Here is a 22,411-nt window from a genome sequence, read left to right as displayed (position 1 = left end):
AGGTAGCACAATGAGCACCGAAAAACTAAATTAAGAAGAAAAAAAATTAGTCTCCCGCTTGCTTATTTATCAATCGTGCACTTATAGCATATAGCAGTGCTGCCTCAACTCCTTTAGACAACAATTCTTGTGCCAGATGTGACTGAAAGGGAAGGAAATACTGGATACCAAGTGAATAAGTACTTAGATTTTATTATCTAACTTAGTGAATGGGACAGCAGTGATGAATGAAAAACAAACGTTAGTTAAATCTGTGATGCATTTTGACTCTTTGAAATGTTATGATGTCACTTTGTTTCTCTGTGTCTCCAATCCTGAGCTCTGACCTACCCGTCTGGAGGAAAGAAGGATGCACTCGTGGAAGGAACGGGCCGATGTCATAGTGAGAAGAATCACCTAAAGCCGCGATAACTCCAGTGGGTTTATTTTTGCATTCCTCAGAAGCACCAAGCAGGTATTGTTGTGCTTTACTGTAACATAGACCAGTGAGAACACTATTCTGATCACTCTTGTAATTAGAAAGACATGTTTAAGACAGTAACAACAACATAAGATGCCGTTATGAAGACAGTTTGGTCAGGTGTAACTTCTAACCTTTTTCTTATATTCCAAAAGTTAAAAAAAGGCCAAAAAATGTAAACAATGTTGAGAACGAACAAAAGAACATAACAGCACCAGACACAAATAAACATATTGACAGAAGTATAAAGAGATGGACTGAGCCAGTCCTTGAGCCTTAGCACCAGTACACGTCCCCGCTGTCAGTCCAGCAGTCTGGGGATGAGAAGGCAACGCGGTACCAAAGTGAAGGCAGTGTCGCGTTCAGGTAGGTACCAAAATAACAAACTCTCGTAGTCTTTCTCTAACTTTTTTGTCCTTTGAACGTCTACTGAGAGTTTCTGCTGAGTGGTTCTGAAGGAACAGATGGACTGAGTCACTTGTCATCGTCCTCCACCCTCCCCCACTCCTCCAAGTCCTCCCCCTCCACCTCTCCATCATCCCCATCTTCATCCACATAATCACCCCAAGTGTCATACACGTCCCCTCCTTCGTCCTCCTCCTCGTCCTCTAGCAGGTCGCCTCCATACAGCGGCTCATCCTCCTCATCTTCCACGATCTCCATCTCCTCCATTTCATCCTCATCCTCCTCTGCTTCTTCTTCATCGTCGTCATCGTCATCATCATCATCGTCGTCGTCTTCCACGTCTTCCATCTCCAACCCACACACCTCCCCGTCCTCCACTTCCCCGTCCTCTCTCTCGTCCTTGGAGGAGGTGGGGGTGGAATATGCATTCCCTTCAGTCCTGTCTGCGTGGTAGGACCTGTTGGAGGGGACGAAGCTCGAGGTAGCAGTTTTTGTGTTGATGTAGAGACGGGGAGGCGGTCCCGGCACGGCTGTCGCAGCCTGGCCGGCAGAGGAACTGATTGGGACGGAACCGGCTCTTCTGGAGTCTGGGACCAGCGTGAGAGGCGTGGCCCCGGGCCTCATGGAGGTCATGCTGGGCACGTATTCACGGATCTCCCCCGGCTCCAGCGGGTCAGGCCCACAGGGGTCGTGTTCGCTGCAGGATAGCTTGCCGTCCAGCTTGGAGATGAAGAGCATGCCTTCACGATGCTCCTTACAGTAAGAGCTGGGGCACATCTCACAGAACGACGCTGCCTCTTTACCACAGATGTCACACTGGTGCCAAGGACACTCCCATCGCCCTGGAGACAAGAAGAAAATACATCTTGGTAAGTTGATATAAGTAATAAATCAGTTTTGTATAACAACAGCTTCATCATATAAAACTCATCTACGTCCTACTCAAGAATTTTGACTAAATAATGCCCCTTTAGTAGCATTATATGTGCTCCAACTTGTCCTAACATAAACAGTATCAGCCCTCCACCTCTACTTGCCTGCAGGCCTCTTGGCCAGGTTGAGACAGTCAGCGTGATAAACCTTCGGGCAGCCCGGCTTCTTACAGGACACTATCTGGCCCCCGTCACCACAGCTGAAGCACTCGTCTTCCCTCTCCTTGGTCACTTCTTGCTTGGTCTTCTTCTTCATAGGGACCCTTCTCTTCCCTTCCTTTAGTTTCAGTTTCTCAGCTGGTGGCTGGTTCTGAACAAGGAAAAAGAAAGATTACAAGGCAGCTCTTCTTCAAAGTTGTACAATAAGGCAAGGATAGTCAGCAGATCGACTGAGGGGTAAACGTGTGCTCGCGCTGCACTTTTAACTGTCTAACATAGGCGTTTACCTTTGGCCGAACACCCAGGAAACCACTGCAGTTAGGTGCTCCACATTTACAGACAGTTTTCCCATTGCCGAGACACTCCAGGTTGTAGTTGAATTTCAGCTCCACATCTAAAGTACAAGTTGTATTAGATGTACGCTGCGCTAAACATTCTTACTGTTACATAATACAAAATGAGAACTGGGCCACCACTCAAACCTTTTGGGATGTCTTGTAGAGCAAATAGCCCCACCCTGGTGTCCCCATTCACAGTCCACTTCTGAGTCTCACAGTTTGGCTGACAGCAGTGGTTCATGAAGCGAGCTTGGTTCCCTTTGGGCCCGGCATCAATGATCCGGTCCTGGAGGAACAAAGAACAAACTGGTTTGCACTGAGCATGTGGCCTACATTATGAATCCAGTATATTGCCAAGCTGTGTCATATACAGAGTATTGTGATTGTAGTCTTCAGGCTCAGAAAAAGGGGTTGGGTAATTTCAAGAGTACCGATCACATTTTGTCAGTACTATGTTTAGTGCATCTGTGTGAGAGACTAATTTAGAGTATAAAGAGAAAGAGTGAGAGCGAGACTACGCAACGCCTGCAGCTTTTTACAATTCACAGTGAGTCATGGTGATGGCGAGCCAAAGTCACAGTTGTGGTTACACTTTTCAAAACTCCACAAAGCCAACACTCGCTGCAGTATTTGAAATGCAAAATGCAAAACTGACTACGACAACGTTCTCTGACCCGGGGAATCACCTGCTCAAACACAAACTTTATCATTTTTTTTTTTTTTTTACTAGTATGAGCCAACACTCAGCCACTGGCTGCATCTGTTATTCCTCATCGACATGCATTTAGTGCACTAAACAGAAATGTGAACATTGTTTTAGCATGTCCGAAACCTCCATGTGAAACCAGTAGTACATGAATTGCATACGCTATAGAGAAATATTACAGTATACAAGCACTGTGGTGGTGACAACATGACAGGCAATGCCAGTGTTTCTTCTACGTCTTTGTATAAGGCAGACTAGACTCTACAATTGTGTGTTGCTGCCCTCTACTGTTTGTTATTAGCAGGGTTTGTACACATTTTCCATAATCAAATTCAAGCACTTTACAAGCATTTTCAAGGGGCATTAGTTTTAGCTTTTCCAGCACCTTTTCAGCTGTATTACATTTATACATACACAGAATTGTGGCAAATTAAGGGAAAAAACAGAAGTGTTTATGTTTCATCTTGTGTCACCTCTCTGTATTTAGACTTGGAATCCTATACAATGTGGCTGAGCGAATATGAAATAACTTATTATGAATGTAAATCAGTTACAATTTCAAGCACTCTATCCAAATTCCAAGCACTTTTCAAACCTTTAAAACACAACACTAAAAGTCGAGCGTTTTAGAGTTTTAACATAGTTCAGCTGCTCACAGTTCTTTGAAAAGCTTCCTCCTGCGAAGCAATGCTGGCACTACACTGTATTTGCTGACATTTTTTAACAACTGATATTACATTTTGTTATTACAGAGAAAGTTAAGTACAGATAAAGGTAATGTTGACTACCAGTACCAGTAGATCCATGTGGAAGTGACTGAAATGTACCGAATTGGGTGCCGGTACCTTAAGTGGCTCCCTCTGTCAAATTAGTTTGGTCGGTACCCTTCAAAGTACCCAGTTCAGTATTCAACCCTAATACTCACCTTGTCCAGTGTAAGCATGTAGAAGTTACAGATGTCGTTCTCCTGCGCGTGTTTGATTCTGGCTCGACATTCCTCTTCATCGATCACCTCTCCCACATATTCACTCACAAAGGCTCCCTGAGAAACAAGAGACAAAGAACAGGCAAGATTATTAATCAACACAGAGAGATTCATGTGAGTATTATAGTCGCACACATTTGTCATCAAGTGATTTCTTCTAAAATACCTTCTTGATGTCCGACACAGCACGCAGACCCCAGCCGCAGGACAGCGTCCTGTAAATCTCCACAGGTGTGTACTGGCGCTTAGTGAAGGCCTGGTTCTGACAACGCTCCCCAGCCGCACACACCTGAGGGTGGCACTCGTACATCAGCATTCGATTAATGCACTCCGAGTCGATGCCACATGGGTTCTCGTCAGACGCCTTACAGTTACAACGCGGGATCTCTGATAGGTCAGCAGTAATGATCTGCACCTTTCCAACTGGCCGGTTTACCTGAGGGACAAAGACAGGGGTGATGTTTTTACCAGACATCTCAGTGAACTGCTCTTTATGTCAGGCTAGAAAAGCACAGATGAGCATGTGGTGACATGTGATACCCTAATGTGCCTGTACGGAGGAGGTTTCTTGTCATTCTTTCTGTCCTCCTGAAGCTGCTTCATCTCCTTTTCTGCCTGCAGCTCTTTGAAACGCTCTGCTGCTTCAGTCAGCGCTAAAATGACAAAATAATAAATTAAGAGGAGCAGGAACATACGTTTAAGACAAAACACATGAACACAATTAATGGACACAAGTACATACCCTTTTTGTACACTGCATCTGCACCTTTTCCCATTTTCTCTATGTTGTGAGTGTCACCCTCCATGTAGGGGAATACTCTGGCCTGGTACGTCCACACAAAATCTTTGGAGCCAAAGAATTGCACTGGGAACTCTCCCACCTCGTGTTTCATCCTCAAGATGTTATTTGGGACATCTTTGGCCAGACAGACTTCTGCAGGCCACCACCTACAGAGTTAGATCAGTTTTCAGAAATGCAAATACGGGTGTGTTAGCTGTGGTGTACAGCTGCGATGCATATGGGGAAGTATGGTCGGGTGATATGGCCTTAAAATAGTACTAGTAAAATAATAGCTTGAATTGCAACAATATCGCAGGGATGACTACTTTACTTTCACAAAATGTTGACACAATGAGACGTTTGATAAATAATCATCAGTAATGTGGATGTAATGACTAAGTGGGTAAAGGCAAGAATGGGAACAAGTAAAACAGTCCGATAAGTTCATGACTTTACTGTAATGCAGCCTTTCAAACTGGGAAAAGACAACACTCATGACAAATCAATGTTGCGCCCTCACCTGTAACGTCCCCATTTAACCCACAGTATGTCTTTAATACGAGGCCTCTTTCCAGCTTTGCAGTCGTTGCAGAACCAGCTGCCCTGAGGCATCTCCATATTCAAACATTCCCGATGGAAAGCAGCAGGACAAGATTCACAGCACAGCAGACTGCCCCCTACAAAATCACAGCAAAACACACAACACACTAATTAGTTGATTGCTTATCTTTTTTGGGTGGTCCATAAGATGTTCAAAATCATGACAATTTGCAATCACATGTTGTCAGAGAACAAGGCGATGTCTTAGAATTGCTTATTTTGTCTAATTAACAAACAGGGGAAATCAAGCAACTGTACACATCTGTGAGGCATAATCAGTAAATAAAAACCAAAAGACTGATATATTATCAAAATTGTTGATTGTCAGCTGATCTAGGGTGACTTATCATTTAATAAAGCAGTAACAATGCAGACAATGAAGACAAGACACAAGGAGATAATATCTGTGTTAGTAATGACATTACCAAACTCAAAACATGCTGTGATGCAACATTTTGACATATTCATTTTAGGTTGCCTGGTGTGAGAGCCCGTGTTTCAGACACAGGTGTGTGTGTGTGTGTGTGTGTGTGTGTGTGTGTGTGTGTGTGTGTGTGTGTGTGTGTGTGCGCGCGCGCGTGTGTGTGTGTGCGCCATTCCACGGATACATTTTCCAAGTGGCAAAACAAATTATTCTCTCCTGAAGAAGAAAGCACAGTGTATTTTCCAAAGCTGCTGCTTTTATGTTTTTTTATTAACATTTAAAACATGGACACAGCTTGGAAAGGGCTATTAAGATCCAGGTTATTTAACAGTTTCACACTTTTACTGCTATGATCATGCAGGTATTTATAATATATGTTAAACTGGTTTGACAGCAGCTTAAAAAGAACCAGACTTACCTTCAGAGCAGACAAAGCACCAGCTAACATTGATGTGTTCATGGTTCTTGCAGCCCTTGCGGGGAGTGAAATGGTTTGGACAGAGGAAGCTGTTGTTTGCCAGCACCAAGCTGCCTGCTGCCATACAGTTGTCATTGGCATGATAGGCCACAGGGCAGCGTACGCATCGAGCCAACCGACCTACGATAAAAATACAGGGGAGCAGGGACAGCTTAATTAATGCACATGTGGACAATCAATTACAGTTTTGTTATAATAACTAGACAACACACTGTGCTCTCAGTGCACTGAATACTTTGTGGAGCATATTATCAAAAGAGATGCTACCACAAAGCACAAGAGAGCAATCGTATAAATGGGCCAAGTTTAACCAATGCCTAGTCGAATTCAAGTTTACTGAGCCAAAATCGTGCACAGCAAGTGTAAAGTGTGCCAGGTCAAATTGCAAAAATCCTACACAACACACACTATTTCAAGGATGTTGTACGAACAAAGCATCTCAGGCTACTGGCTCCATTTCTAATGACGCATGAGCAAAGATGCCAAAGAATCATCACCTACAGCTACTCTATTAGGTATAACATTCACTCAACCAGCCCAAAGCTCCAGAGGGAGAGTCATTCATAAAAGATGAATCATTAATCACCAAAACAAATCCTAATGTCTCAGGTCATGAAACTGAAAGCCTATTAATAATGAGTTTAAAATAGTTCAATAAGAATGTCTTATTAGCCGGTAAGCAAAGATTGTGTCAGAGCTTTTGCCAAGTTGATTCAGGAGCATAAAGCACCATATATGACTTTTTACATTTTGTCACATGACAAAACCTTCATTCATTTGGTTAGCTAGTACAGCAGAGTGTCCAAACTAAAGAGTAAACCTTCCTTTTCCAGGGTGACCGCGTGTCCGGTGGCAGACAAAATTGTATAGTGATAGTCAGGGTTTATCGGAAGCCAATATAAATACTGATAGTTTCATTATTCTGTATCCATTACATTGTGCAATCATCATTTACTTCATAATAAGAGACTGAAGCAGAAAACTTGCTGGTTTAAGCACACTTAACTGCTTCTATGTATGACAAGTGCTATAAAAATAAACTTGCTATGGCCCCTAAGATCTTAGCTCAACAAATCAGAATATGTATGATGCTGTGAAATCAATATGTATTATATATTATGAGGTTTAAATCCACAGATAAACCTGGAGCATACCTTTAGAGCAGTTGTTGAGGGGGTTGGTGATGTGGCAGGAAAGACACACATGCAGAGGGCAGCGAAAGCTTTTGTTATGTGGCTGGGTGGCTGAGAAGGCCAGGATACAGTCGGTGTGGTAGAACTTCCCACACAGTGGTATCATGCAGCGCTTCACCCCATTACCAGACTTCTTACACACAAAGCACATGTGGACACCTGAAAGCAACAGAAAGTATTTCTTAACTCAAGTATGTGAGAGCAAACATTTCATGATCTGTGACAGATCACTTTCAGCCCTGTGACAGATACAAGGTGTACCTACCAGCGTTGCATTCACGACAGAGGAATTTTCCCTTGGGAGCCGCTGACAGGCCAATACACTGCGGGTGAAAGGCTCCATAACAGTGGCCGTCACACACCAGCAGGTCGCCTGTCCTCTCACACACCTGCATAAAAAATACAAGCAAATACAAAATAAGAAACATGATAATGATGTATTTATAAAAAAAGAAATGATGTGTCAGAACAGAAGCCGAGCCATACAAAAGTTTTCACTCTCTGGTCGATGATCTCACCTGACACACATTCTCCTTTAAGGATGTAGCTCCTGTTTTGCCTTTAACATCCACTTGGGAAGAGAGGCTGTCACTCAAACCAACAGACAGCACCTACAGAGATAAAGAAGGGGATATTGTCACTCAAGCACACCGTTACACTCATGAAAGCAAGGCTACAGATTATTTTCCTCTTGGATAGATGACCAGTCATTGAACATGTGCACCTCTGGTTTGGGAGTTAGTGTTCCAGTGTGTGCATCTTGTTTCTCCTCAGTGTCGCAGGCCTCCACCTCCGCTTCCTGCTTCGGGGTCTTAGATCCTTGGGGGCTGGGAGGTCTATCTGCAGTGAGGCCCTCGAGTAGATCTTTGCTCTCTGAGTGCTGGGAGGCAGGAGCAGGTGCAGGTGCAGAGGATGTGCTGGGTACAGGCTTCTCCTTCTTCAGAGATCCAACCTATCCAATGTGAGATTTCATTGTGTTTAGGATGGTTAAATGTATTTTTAGCATCACATTGTTTGGTGGGATATGAGGATAGGAAGTGCACTTGTGTAGTACCTGAGTTTTCTTGACTAACACTTTCACCTCTGAAGTAACTCCACTGCATCGCTTTAGATCCTTGAAAACAAAAAGATTGTGGAAAACAGTCAACATTTCCAATGCTAGTCCAAAACACTAACTGGAATGTTTTGTTTTTCCCCTTTCTCAAAGATAGCTGGCTGGTACACTCCCACATAGCCATCGGTCTAAACATACCTTCTTCTTTGTGGGAACAGCAGCCACTTCTTCTATGGCACATTCCAGCACCCTGTGCGACAGCTTTCTTGGCCTCTTTCTTTCTTGTATTAATAACCCTGTATCTAAAGTAAAAATAACAATGATGCATCATCTTTTCAAATGTTATTTCATAATCAAATAATTCAAATATTCTCTACAGCAACATCCGTCTATTTAACATCATACAGCAAGATAGCTTACACTGGATTAAAGAGAGAGAAATAAAGATACTTTAACTTATTTACCAGATTCAGGAGGTAGATCAGTTTCTTCTGCTGCCTCTGTGTCATGAGAAGGTTGTGTTGTGGCTGGAGATACGGAGGCTGCAATAGGAGAAAGCTCATCCTGAGATGGACTCTGTTCCAGCTCTGACGGAGCCTCGGTGGGCTCTACAGAAGACGAGGATGAGGTTGAGGCTGAGGTATTTAGTCCTGGTGTTGTGCTGAGATCATGGAGTGCTGTCATCCCTGATGTCTGCTCGTAAACACATGCAAAAGCAACATTGGAGTACATCAGATAGGTAGTTTCATTTTGAATACACAGGATGAGTTTAACAATGTTTCTATTTGTTTCTACAATGAGAAGTTGTTGAAGGCAATATGAATTTTTGCTAATAATGGTTCTCTATAATCATTTATGACCCACAAGAACTATGTGGCAGGGTCTTTCTCTGCAGAAACCCTGCCCTCTGCCTTTAGGTTTGTAATCTGGTCTGTTTGGGACATTTATTCAATTCAATTCAAAATACTTTATTTGTCCCCGGGGGGCAATTAAAGGCACGTGGAGTAGTTACACAGACACAAATTTTGTGAAAGTAAAGTAGTCATCCCTGCGATATTGTTGCAATTCAAGTTACACAGACACAAACAAGTCAGCACGTTAAGTACACAGTCAGCACGTTAAGTACATGTGTGGGTGTGTAGCCCCCAGCCAATAACAGTACGCAGGGCTTGAGGGCTGCAGGTGGTGAACTGGGCTGTGTTCAAGGTCAAGGTCAAGTTTTTTTTCTATAGCACATTTAAAAACAACCAGGCTCAAGAATCAACAATACAAATAAATCATCAAATAAACAGGGCACACAAAACAACAGTATGTGGAGGCAAGATGTCCAGGTCTAACTTGAATTAAAAGCCAGTGAGAAAAGGTAGGCTTTAAGCAATGACTTGAAGATTTCGGCGGTCCGAGCTGTTTTTATTTGCAGAGGCAAACTGATCCATAAATTAGGAGCAGCCACTGAAAACGCTCGGTCACCTCTACTTTTGAGTTTTAACCGGAGAGTAAATATGTAGAAGCTCACTTAAATAAGAAGGTGCCAAGCCATTTAAAACCTTAAAAACAAACAATAAAATCTTCAAATCAATCCTGAGGCGGACAGGAAGCCAGTGGAGTGAGGCTAAAACTGGAGTGACGTGCTCATGTTTTCTGGTCTTGGTTAAAAGCCGAGCAGCAGCATTTTGCACTAGCTGTAATCTATGAAGAGATGATTCAGACCCACATACAGAGAGCTGCAGTAATCAAGCCAAGTTGTTACAAACGCATGTATGACTGTTTCAAAATCTTTCTGTCAAATACCATTTGACTATGTCAGATAGATAGGGGAATGAAACCGGCTCAAACTGCTGGAAGACAGCTGGGCTCAGAGGTTCAGAAATAGAAGAAATTGATGGGAAACTAAAAACAGAGATTTTCCACTTTCTCTCAGCTTGTCTGCATCTGAGAGAGCAAGTATAGTCATTCAGCCAGGTTCAGGCAACCACGGTCAGGGGGCGCGTACTTCAAGTGCTATTGAGCCGGGGACGAATGGCCAACTTTGAACGTTGTGTTTACAAACCGCAATAAACAAATCCAGCTCATTCTGCCTTGAAATTAGCAAGAAGACCATAACTGATTGAGTGATGTGCTTATTTGTACAGACATAATCAGAATAGTGTGATTATTATGGTGTTTAATTATACTCTAAAAACTTACTCACTTCACACATTACTTCTGAAAGTACAGGGAGATTATTTTTATATTTACAGTGAAGGGCAATTGAGATGGTAGCTGAATCTGGCAGATAGTCTGGGTATTTTAGTGGGTTGTAAAATCTGCCTGAACGTACTGTTAAATTAAGGACTAACGCAAAAAAGATTTCCACAGAATAAACTTCACATTTACATGAGTGATTACGGTGTGCTTTCATTTGTATTGTTGTGAAACTAAAAGGAAGAGGAACATCTTACCATTTTGGAAGATTCTGAGGTGTGTTTCTTTGATTTCTTTTTTGGGACAAATATTTGTTCGTACGCCTCAGTTGATTCCAGGAGCCTTTTAGTTGGTTTCCGGAGACGTTTGTTCTCTGTAAACGCACATGAAATACATTCACACGTTTATTCATTTGGCAAATGTTTAAAGTGACCTACAATTGAGGTTGAATCCACAGTTGATCAAGAAGACGTCTTAAGTGACTCATCACAATAACTATACAGTTCTAACACTTTCTCACTCATTTGACCATCTCAGTGGAAAAACATAAGCAGTTTGTGTCTTACCAGCAGCACTGCTTGTCTCTGAGGTGAACGAGTCTTTCTCTGCCTGCTTCTCAACTCCCTGATCAAGATCTGGCGATGCTTTCATGGTGTAAGACCCGTTCATCTCAGTAGAGACCTCACTTATACTTTCAACCTTATTTTCAGCAGTCTCCTCAACCAACTGCCAGCGTTTCTTTGGAGCCACTGTGGATCCTGAGTTCTTGTCGAGGTAGCTGGCCAAAGGATCAGCAGCAATGGGAGGACGAGACCGAGGATCAGCCAAGTCTGCGTGACCACTAACAAACTCCCTGCCATAAGCTAAGTCAGCCAGGTCTGAGGAGAGGCCAGGTATGCTGAGTTTCAGTTTGGCAGGTAGTCTTTGTTTTCTACGCTGCTTGTCTGAGGTCCCAATCTGAGAGTGAACAGGAAAGTCTTCACAATGGTAGGTGTCAGCTGTCATGATAGCTTTAGTCCTATTCTTGGGTTTCACTGCTCTGTTTTGGGATGTTGTGGTTTTCCCTGACTGCCCATTCTCTGTTTTGATCCTTTGCGTGAAACCATCACAAGTACCCGTGTTTCCTCGGATAGAAGTAGGAATGACCAGGGGTTCCTCCTTGATCAGGACTGGTGATGGTGGCATAGTCAGGGGTTTACCTTTTTTTTCTCTGGTATCATGTATATCTTTCAGGAGCATCAGGAAGGTACTAAATTTATAATTGGAGTCAGGCCGGAATACCGTCGCCTCAGAATCACTGCTGTCCTCCTTTACTAAAGATTTAAACATTAGTTCCTTGGGATCCTGGAAAGCATCCATTGGTGACAGCGATGAGGACGGGGAGCAAGATGAAGATCGATCTGGCACAATGTTTTCTGTCTTGATCTCAACAGGTTGCACAGTGGATACAGTAGAGCCTAAAAACTTGGGTTTCATCAATGAGCCATTACGAATTTGTTTCTTGTCAGGCTTCCTTGAGCGCCTTTTTGGAGATCTGTGATTTGTAGAGGATGATGCATTGCTGGGGGAATCCCAGTGTGGAGACATTTCAGTTCTGATGGGTACATTAGTAGGTGTATTATCAAGACAATCATCAGCGTGGGCATCTGTAGGGATTTGGCTTGTGGCCAGTGCATCATTGAGATCTGTGTCTTCCTCTGCTTTAAGAGCTCTCGTCATCAGACGACTGCTGGCAGGAAGATTCATAGAGTGCTTTACAGTTGAATTGTATGATAATTTATTACAGCTGCCCAAACTCTGTTCACAGTCTGGATCTTTAGATGTCATTTTTTTTGTTAAAATGCTAGGGGATTCACAGGAGTCCTTAGAATGGTTCATTTTTTCAGTAAACTTTGTTTTAGCTTCAGTTGAACCCTGTTCTTTTCTGACCAATCTCTTTACATCCTTTATTGGAGAAATTGCTGTGCGTTTAGGACGATGCAGCATTGGGACTGAATCCAGGTCTGCATAAGGTGAGTCCTTTGGCTCTTCTTTCAGTGCATGAGTTGTAGTATGAAACTGATCCACCACGTTTGTGATGGTTGATGACTCCTTTGATCCGCCAACTATATGGCCAAATATGTCTGACAAACATTTCTTTTTCTTTTTACAAGCTTTGCTCTTATTGGATTGAAATGCAGCAGAGTTTTTGATGAGATGGGGCTCATTTCCATTGGGCGCCACATTGGGTGATGGGGGTCGACCCGGGTCCACAGAGACAGAGGGGGCCTCCTGTGGCTTTTCAGTAGGTAGTGGACTGGGCACACACTCCTCTCCATTGACAAAATTCACGCTCTCAGTATTCCTTCGTCGATCCGGGAGCAGATACTCAGCTTCTGCCACACTGACTTTCCATGCAGTCAGTAAACTTTTAGGTATCTGCCAAGAACAGAAATAAGATTTAAAACATTGTTCACATTAAGATCATATCATATTTTTCAAGTCGTTTAATTAGTTTACCGTATACTTGTAGTCTTTCTCCTTCTGCTTCCCTCTCCGTCTAAGCACAGGTAGCTCTTCAAACTGATGACCTCCTTCAAAAGGAAGAACGGCATTTCCTGGGACCCAGGCACTTTCTACAATCTCCCCAAGTGTCTCCAGGAAATACATTCGACACGGACGGGGACTGGGAACTGTAACAAAATTAAAATAATGATAAACTTATTAAATACTTTGCACACAAGTCTAACTCCTTTGGTAGGTGTCACCTGTCAGGTAAAGGTTAAGTTGTTGTGAACAATTTCATTATAAAATCCATTACCAAACCTTCTCATTTTCTCTGCTCTTTATGAATGAAAACTCACCTTTCATCTTAGTGTGGGCCCCCTGGTCTGGGTCACAGGTGATATGGCAGGGCCACCAGGGCCTTCTGTTGAATTTAGCCCACACCAAGTCCCCTTCTATGTATCTCACGGCAGGAAGAGGCTTTTTCTTTGGGCTGTTGGACTAACCAGGACAATTGAAATACTTTAATATGTAATGCAGAAGACAGTGGTACTATATATTACATAGTTGGTATTAAATCAAAGTTTCTGTTATGACTGAACTGACATTCTGAGTAATAACAAATTCATTGACAAGATCCTTTTTTGTATTATTTAGCATCCCAATCCTGATGTTTTTTATTCATAGCTTAAACCTTTCGCTCCCTTTAAATGGCGCAATTCATTTCTGCAAAATCAATAAAATTAGATTTAGGATTGCATTGTTACAGGTCTAGGGTTTGCAGTGGTTAGGTGGTCCAGGAAAAATAAAATTATACTTAAATATCACTTTGATGAATGTTCCTACATACTGTCTGTTTCAATGGAAATAACATCACCAAGATTAAACAACATCAGCATGGCCCAAAGCCTTGGTCGTACAACGGTTATAAAGTATTCCAGATGTTTCAGACTCACATTAGAGTTGGTCCCAGCCGGTGAAATAAGTCCAGGGTCAACAGGAGAGGTAAGCTCACCATCACTGTCCGATTCCTCACCCAAACTCCATCCATCTCTCATAGTGATTTCTGGCAGTGCACTGGGGCTTAGTGTAGGGTTGAGTTCAGATATAGTTTTGGACATCAGATTAAACACAGTAGGTTTGTATGTTCTTTTATCCGCCCCTGAGCTGCTCGTAGTCTTACTGTCAGTAACAGTAACAGACTTTGGGGAGTCATGAAAAGGTGCGAGGTCCTCGCTACTACCGTGCTCCTCCTCCTCGTCCTCATCCTTAATGTCACTGGTGTCAAACAGTATGGATTCAAAATGCAGGTTTCCATTGGGGATGGGAGAACAGCACTCCAAGCTGTCAGGACTGTGAGGGGAGAAGCCATTTCTGTTGGGGCCCTGCGGAGTCTCCAAGGGCTCCATGTCATCATTGCCCGGAGAAGGAGGCAGCTGGACTGAAGGTGCCTCAAACTCGTCATCATCACTGATTGGGCTTGCACAGTGCAAGTGGTTCCTAGGATGGAGGTCCCTGTCCAGGTCAGACCTGTTGACCACAGTGTTCAGGTCCTGCAGCCTCTTCAGTGGGCTGTAGCAGTGAGATCGGTCTGGTTGGTTGTAACCTAGCACAGCTGGCTGTTTGAGGCTTGAGGATGACGGTTGATCTGACCCACGTCTGGCGATGCCACATTGGTTTCCATAGGAAGTGCTCACAAGACCGTTGAGGGGCCTCCGCTCCGGCTGGCCTGAGCCAAACACTGAGCCTACCCTAACAGGAGGTCTGTATGACTGATTCATGTTGTCACGGCTATATCCTGTCAAAAAGAAGAGGCAGGTTAGAAATGTGCCATGTAAGTTTCTCACTAACTACAATCTGTGGGAGCTGTTGAGGCTGGAGCACAGTACAGTACAATAAAGCATGCTGACAGACACATAAAAACATTGGGGAAATAGAGCGGCAATCATATCTAGTCCGAGAGAAACCTATGTAGGAGCATACCAGCCATGGACTGTGCGCACACACACACACATACACACACACACTAATAAGGCGACATTGCATGGCCTCCATACTAGAGGCCGGTCGGACGGCACAAGACAAAACACACAACACGCTCGCTCCTTCCCCACATCTCACCCACAAACTATCAGAAAATAGTCCCGCTTTGTCTGCTGGTTCTGGGTCATGACGATCGCTGACTAGTACAGTCAATGGAGGAGCGCTGTGGCTGTAGTAGAGGTGCTGACACCGAGCCATCACAGAAACACAGTGAGTGGCTCACACAAACAAGCTACAGCCACACACCGACATAGGAAGCTACTATTAACTCACAAAAAAAAAAGGTCTGATCGGCTCTAAGTTCACAACACTATCAACACGTGGAAAACAGCGAAAAACTCACCATTTGGAGGTCGGTCACCGTGAAACCAACAGCGGGTGTTTGACAATGTGGCACCAAGCGAGTATTTTTCTCGGTTTGTGAAAGCGGATCTGCACAATCCCAGCTGCAGCAGCACTAGTAGTAGGCCAAGGCACAGCTCTCATTCTCTTCACTTCATCGCCTCATCAGCGGCGGCCCCCTGAAAAACTGTCACCTAAAATACAAAATAACAAGTAAATCCCCATTACGCTGCAACGCCATACAGCGGCGAAATTCAGTGTGCCATAACCGGTCCCCTAGCAGCCACAGCGGCTTATTTACTACATGATTTTTGCCTGCTGTCGAAGTGCCCCGGTTATGTTAAAACAAGCCCAGACTGCCTGTGTTGGTGAGCAGCAACCAATCGGCACTGCTACCCAACCCCCCGTCTGCAGAGGGCCGTGACACTCACCCTCCTAACACACACACACGCGCGCGCGCACGCTTACAAGCACGCACGCACACAAGCATTCACGCGCGCGCGCATGCACATCCAGGTGAAGTTTGTAATAGTCAGTGGTGTAAAATAAACAGCTACGTGACGATGATAATCACAAACGAAATGAATGACCTGTTTTTTTTTAGAAAAAACATCTCTGCGCGTCTGCTCCATTGTGTCTCAGTGTATCTGTACTGACTGCTGTAGGCCTTCGTGTCTGTGTGCGGCGGAAAGGGAGATCGAGAGAGGACGAAATGATTGCAATGCGCAAACAGCCACACGGCCTCTCCGGTCAAACCAAACTCCGTGCGCCATGTTGCCTCTCCACAGACTCCTCTGACATGAGGAAACAGGCCGCCAGGCGCTCAGGAAAAGAAGAGAAAGAAGGAGTCGGTGTGGCTGTAAGCGTGCGCAAAAAAGCGGGTTTTGCTCCGATTTTAAAGCCAAGTGACCGTCCTCCTGTTTGCCCTCACTTTACACCAGGAAGGATTTGGTGCGCGTATTGTAAATCAAACTGATACATATCCACAAGAGAGCACAAAAGGCTCGCTGCAGCGGGCCAGTCCTTGAAGATCAAACAAAGACCGTGCAGTTTTACGCCGACTTGACAGCAGAGGAAACTTACCTCTCTGAGCAGATTTTTTAAGTATGCTACCAAGGTGGTTGGCTCATATCTCTAGGTGGTTCATTTCCCTGACCTATCTGGCGAACGATACAGTAGAAACTACAGATGGATTCGATAAGTAACTTATTTATCCACCCTTACAGATCAGCTGTGTAGCGTTTATATTAAAACATGGCTCTTTGTTTGTGTCTTTAACCTGATCTGTTATCACGCCGTGTGAAACCACGTCCAAAAAACAAGACAATGGATTTCAGTACGCCGTTATTTCCATCTAACAAGGGTTAAATAAGGTGTTATTACAAGGTGATCACTATTGTTTGGGGACATGGGCCCCCTTGTGTCCACAGGGAGAATGACATGCTTTCGATTTGACAGGAAATACTTCTGTGGAAAAGACTATTTCTTTTATTTTGGTTTCACATACAGCACACAAGCAATTATTACATAGTCCACAAAGCTTTTTTTTTCTGTTTCATGAAGTCATTTTTTTTTTCTTTCTAACGAATAGGAGAACAACATACATGTAAATCTGGAGGTGCTTATTAAGTGAGTTTCGGGGACAAAAACAGGCCGTTACAGTACAGAATCAAAACTATATTCACAAAGTGCAGAAATAACAAGTGCTCAAAAGAATATTATGCATTGAGTTTTACCAGGTCAAGCTAATTAAAAATGTATCGCTGTGTTCCCATTTTAGGCATGACGCTAGGATAATATCACAAATTAAAACATATATTTAACTGGACAGCACAGAAATGACAGCTACACATCCACATATTTATTCTCAGGAAAAAAGCTGATTTTACTTGGCCGGTTGTACTAAAATGCAGTTTTTATAAATGTAGAAAATGTCACAAGAACCTGGCCATAGAAATATTAAAGCAGAGTAAGAGAATGTCACAATTCAGAGGAACAAAATACTCGAGGGGAATAGAGATTCACTCCCTAGAGAGGTTTGAACCGCAAACTGGTAAATACATTTTTGCCTATATTGATTGGTGTGATTAATTCGTATGCATGCATTTTTGCCAAACTGGAATAACATACTTCTAATTCAGTCATTTATTATGAGAGGATGAAGACAATGTCAAACACTGTACAATGAAAACTCAGTCAGAGCCGTTTCTACATAATGAAAAGTTCTTTCCTCCAACATTTGAGAGAAATGTGTTCCTCAGCATCCTCTTGCTCATGCACTCAAATGTTTCTCAAACACTAGAGAGGAAGCAGAAGAACTACTCGCTGGATTCATCCACTTTGCCGCTGGGCTCACAGAGGGGTCTTTTCTCCATCGTGGTGTATGGAAAAGGAGGAACATCACAGCTAGTGAAGTCCAGTTTCTTGGGAACACCGCAGTTGCTAAAGTCAAGCTTCTTGAGCCGGGCTAGACTCTTGATGCTGCCGGGGGGCCTGCCAGGGCTGACCTTATATCCTGCTGCTTTGGTGGTACCAAGGGGCCTCCCCGGGCTAGTTTTGAAACCAGCTGCCCTAGTTGTTCCAAGTGGACGTCCAGTGCTTGTACGGTAACCAGCTGACTTTGTGGTTCCCGATGGCCTCCCTCTCCGCCCTGACTTCGACATGCCCTTCTTCTTCTTAGAGCCATCGGGCCCTGCAGCCTCAGTGCCCCTGATTTTCACCATCTGAGGCTGGAAGTCGTTCTGGGCGTCTTGAAGTTGACATGCCATGACTTTGTGCATGCCCTGTGGCAAAGGGGCTAGGCCGGCAAGGGACAGCTGCAAACCAGAGGTTGTCTGAGAGGGGTAGAATTTGTTGGATTGTGTGCTACATAGATCAAAGTGGCTGGCAGGATGACAGTCCTCTGCCAGTCCACTCATACAATAGTCACTGTTGCTGCTGGTCACTTGATGCATCATTTTCTGTTGGAGTGCAGAGAAATATAAACATTAGGGAGCAACGTGCACACGTGCACGCAGTTAAACACAAACCCAAAGAGGCATTTTAGGAGCTTACTTTTGGTGGAGCAAACAGGCCTTTTAGCGTTGCAACACAAAACACAAGTGATGTCAAGACAAAGCTGAGTCAACTACAGTTGTAGTTTGCAAAAAAAAGATGTCATGCCCAATACTACATGTTTCATGTTTTCCTCCGATAATGCTGAACTATTTTAAGAACGTAAAATGAATAGTTCGTACCTTATTTGTTGGTGGATGATGGGCTGGAAAGGGTTAATGTCGAATCGCATACATTTTCCTTCTCTGGCAGCCACAACATCTTTGTGAAGGCGCTGCACGAACTACGCCCGGGCGTCCATCAGCACCGTCTTGAAGTGAGACTGCGATTTCTGCTGTTTATTTCATGCTCATTTAATCCTTTAAGCAGAGGTTTAGATGAGAGAGGCAGCCATTTTCGCCTGGAAAAAAATTTAATAAAACAGGATGCGCTGACCGCGCATGCGCACAGAGGCTTCCAGGAAACGCAGCAGCGGATCACCGTGTCACTCAGTGTGGTTATGCTAAATTAAGACCATATTAAACAAAGAAGCATCGTAATGGCAAAACGTGGGCCTGTAGTTGCGATATGAACATTATATATTGAAGCTAATCGAGCAGCTACACTTACTACACTGTCTACAGTTTCTCTGCTTAACTGAAGCATGATCATTATCACTAGTCATTGTGAGGAAGTATGAGCATACAGGGTCACAATTACAACACAATCAATAACAACAAAGGCCAGTCTCAATTTTTGTACTTTTTATTAACATCCATATGAACTTAAGCACAGACACTGGATTTATGGAGCATCTGCAGTGCTGGAACAGGTAGCAATATACATTTATCAGCGTTGGTCGCCTCCAATCTTTTGCAAAATTAAGTCCACAGGACTTAAGTTTCCTTGATGAGCTTTGTCAGCTTCTGGATCTTTGTTTTGGTGGACATGTCCACGTACTTGTCTCCGATACTGACGATCATGCCACCCAGGATTGAAGGATCCGACTGCGAAGAGGACACAACGATTCAAATTATAGATGACTCTCAAAATAACATTACTGCTGGAATTCAACCACCTTCATTTGCATTAAGATGAAATTACAGCAACTTCAAAATGGTAATTGGTATGTGTGTGGGGTCATGCACTGACACTCTACCTTTGTTTCCAGCTTGATAGTTTCACCCTTCTGAAGAAAGCCATTGAGAGCTACTTTCAGCTCAGAAAGGCTAGCTGCATCCAAAGGCTGAAATGGATACACATTAATTGGTTGATTGTACAACATATTTACAGTGAAAATAATGCAATTAACTACTTTAAAGTTCCTGACATGTAATAGGGACCCTTTATATGAGGTGGAAATTCAACAAAAATACATGTAATTTATGTCCACCTGTTTCATACCTGAGCAGTAGTGACAGAGCACAGGACCTCTCCACGGTGTGCACTCATCATCTTGCCAAAAGCAGTGATAACATCACCAGTTAGAGTAAGACGACCATTATCAGACAAAACATCTGCAAAACAAAAAAAAAAGGAAAGGTTTGAGCAAGATTCACTTTTTTTGATCCTCTGCATTTCCTACTGTTGGCCTTGAGTTGAGAAAACATTACACGGTTATAGACATTATAGAGTTTGCAGCACTCATATTGTACTACACCATTTTAAAATAAAGATAATGTTTGTGATTTCACCCAACTGGTCCAGCTATATACATTGTTCACTTATTTGTCAAATTTAGAAACATGCTCCGGAATTTATTTACACCAATATATCAATATAACACTAATTCTGCTGTGGAAATGCTTTGTGGAGCTTACAACTGGCCAACTGAATAGGTATTTTTATCTACATTATTTATTTGAGGATATGTTTTTACATAACTATATTCCTCCTGCTAAACTGAAAACCTTGCATAACGGGATTGATTTGTGCCAACAAATCGTCCAAAAACAAAACTGAAACTGACCTCTACACAGATTGTAAGACCAAAATGCAAAACATCGGTACAGTGGTAGCGCAGTCACAAGGTCTGACAATCCTGAGCTCCCTATGACCTTCATAGGTCCTTCAGAGGTCACTGGGACCCAAGAAAGTCAGAGAGCTGCAGTATATTTCAATTTGAGAGTGGGTCTATAAACTAAACTATACAAATCGCACAAGTGTGATATGATATGTGAGGAAGAATATCATTTAAAAAAAAAGTACTGTACTGCTGCGAAGGTACACTGTTCTATATATCTTGTTCTCCAGATGTGAGAAAACATGTTTGTTTGGTACAGACCCCAACAAATATATCCATCATGATTTCAGTTTTCAATGAAAATTGTAATGCAAAAAAATAAAATAACTCCCACATATGGTGAATCATATTGAAATCATAATATCTGCCAAAACAGTCACAAAATGATTCTTGTTTTGTTTTTTAAAATCGTGTAGCTCTACTTTACAGTCAGGACAAAAAAATTAAGCAGGAATAGGTTTTAAATATTAAACTGCACAAGATGGTTTTCTTATGCTACTTCCACCTTCTGGTGGACCACTATGCTTCTACTGAAATGGTAAGAAATACTGTGTTACTTCCAATACTTGTAACTGACATATTAAATAGGCTTTAACTTATTTTGGTTTTATGATGATGTGTATGGACACACTGCACTCACAAATACACTAAACACTCACAGAGCCTACTATGGTCTACTTAGCTACGATTAAGATAATGCCATGTTAACAAACAGACCAAACATGTAGCAGCAATGAGGAAACTTAGCCTGGTCACTGATCACTCACTGATGAGGTTGATGGTCATGGGTGAAACCTTAGCCTTTGTAAGAGCGTCGCCGAAAGTCTTCTGCTTGATGCTGCGCTTTACATGAGGATTCATTACAATACTGGAAAGCTTGGGGTCCTTGATCAGGGCCTGAAAAACAAAACGGCACACGACAAAGGGCAACTGAATTTATGCACTGGAAGAACGGTAGGTTGAGGTGCAACAGGATGGATTAGCAAAACAGGACAGTGATCAGATCATTAATCCAGTGCTTAATTCCTTAGATACAGCCATTTATTCTCAGATTTTATGACACCATTTGAATGAATTACCAACAATAATATCTTCATCACTTTGGGATGAAATGTTGAGGAAAATACTGCTTTAATCATCCACTGACCTCTTCGTCTTTATACTATAATTAAGTGTATCTATTCTTTTTACTTACAGAGACTTTTCCCAGCTCCTGCTCCACTTGGTCCAGTTTCTTCTGCTTGCTGGCAGCTGAGAACAGAGCGGTGGCATAGCGGCCCTCCACTCCATAAACCTGGATGGGAGGCTAGAGAGACATAAACACACAGATTAATTAACACTACTTGTGCTACAATCTATGACGTTATGCTTCGTGCAGTATGACGTTATTTACCTTGATCAGCTTTGAGACAGGTCTGATCACAGACGTGCTGAACTGGCGGACCTAGAAAAGTAGAAACATGCATATGAATACAGATAAAACCAGAAGTTGAGCTGATGCACTTTGGGCACGCTCTGTACCATTTACGTTAAAGACAGCTAGCTTCTAGGCTAGCACGTTAGCAGTCATTCAAGTGCAACGCTTCGTGTGAATTTGTTGGACATTTAGCTTTACCTCCTGCTCTCCAGAGGGAATACAACACTGTATACATTTCTTAAGCTGTTAAATGTTCGGTCAGAACTATCATGAAATTATTAAAATCACCAAAATCATTGAATGTCTTACCTGCTGTCCTAGCATGTGTGCTGCCATTTTCTCCTACAGCTGTCCAGAGTAGAGCAAGCGA

General features: G+C 43.0%; 3 protein-coding genes across 3 annotated transcripts; all 3 read right to left on the bottom strand.

Annotated features, from left to right (window-relative positions):
- Nucleotides 1–172: 172 nt before the first annotated feature.
- On the bottom strand, nucleotides 173–16,717 carry nsd1a (nuclear receptor binding SET domain protein 1a). The gene is made up of 24 exons (XM_073486724.1): nucleotides 16,652–16,717; nucleotides 15,570–15,762; nucleotides 14,140–14,981; nucleotides 13,543–13,684; nucleotides 13,199–13,371; nucleotides 11,266–13,117; nucleotides 10,957–11,072; nucleotides 8,980–9,208; nucleotides 8,714–8,817; nucleotides 8,516–8,575; nucleotides 8,186–8,413; nucleotides 7,980–8,072; nucleotides 7,727–7,850; nucleotides 7,423–7,620; nucleotides 6,209–6,388; nucleotides 5,287–5,443; nucleotides 4,728–4,933; nucleotides 4,526–4,638; nucleotides 4,152–4,421; nucleotides 3,926–4,042; nucleotides 2,439–2,580; nucleotides 2,244–2,350; nucleotides 1,903–2,107; nucleotides 173–1,707 (listed from the first exon to the last, which is right to left on the bottom strand). Exons 3-24 carry the CDS (start codon nucleotides 14,962–14,964, stop codon nucleotides 935–937), a joined length of 6,414 nt encoding a protein of 2,137 aa, XP_073342825.1. The 5' UTR covers nucleotides 14,965–14,981; nucleotides 15,570–15,762; nucleotides 16,652–16,717; the 3' UTR covers nucleotides 173–934.
- A 316-nt stretch (nucleotides 16,718–17,033) lies between these two features.
- LOC141013467 (UPF0461 protein C5orf24 homolog) lies at nucleotides 17,034–19,007 on the bottom strand. The gene is made up of 2 exons (XM_073487215.1): nucleotides 18,805–19,007; nucleotides 17,034–18,528 (listed from the first exon to the last, which is right to left on the bottom strand). Exon 2 carries the CDS (start codon nucleotides 18,523–18,525, stop codon nucleotides 17,887–17,889), a length of 639 nt encoding a protein of 212 aa, XP_073343316.1. The 5' UTR covers nucleotides 18,526–18,528; nucleotides 18,805–19,007; the 3' UTR covers nucleotides 17,034–17,886.
- A 343-nt stretch (nucleotides 19,008–19,350) lies between these two features.
- atp5po (ATP synthase peripheral stalk subunit OSCP) lies at nucleotides 19,351–22,411 on the bottom strand. The gene is made up of 7 exons (XM_073487214.1): nucleotides 22,351–22,411; nucleotides 22,018–22,068; nucleotides 21,820–21,930; nucleotides 21,392–21,521; nucleotides 20,006–20,118; nucleotides 19,761–19,847; nucleotides 19,351–19,608 (listed from the first exon to the last, which is right to left on the bottom strand). Exons 1-7 carry the CDS (start codon nucleotides 22,375–22,377, stop codon nucleotides 19,498–19,500), a joined length of 630 nt encoding a protein of 209 aa, XP_073343315.1. The 5' UTR covers nucleotides 22,378–22,411; the 3' UTR covers nucleotides 19,351–19,497.

This window comes from Pagrus major, chromosome 18 (genome assembly GCF_040436345.1).
Source record: "Pagrus major chromosome 18, Pma_NU_1.0".
Classification (NCBI taxonomy): Eukaryota; Metazoa; Chordata; class Actinopteri; order Spariformes; family Sparidae; genus Pagrus; species Pagrus major.
Note: the sequence above shows the minus strand (reverse complement) of the source record. Positions and strands in the feature narration are given on the sequence as shown.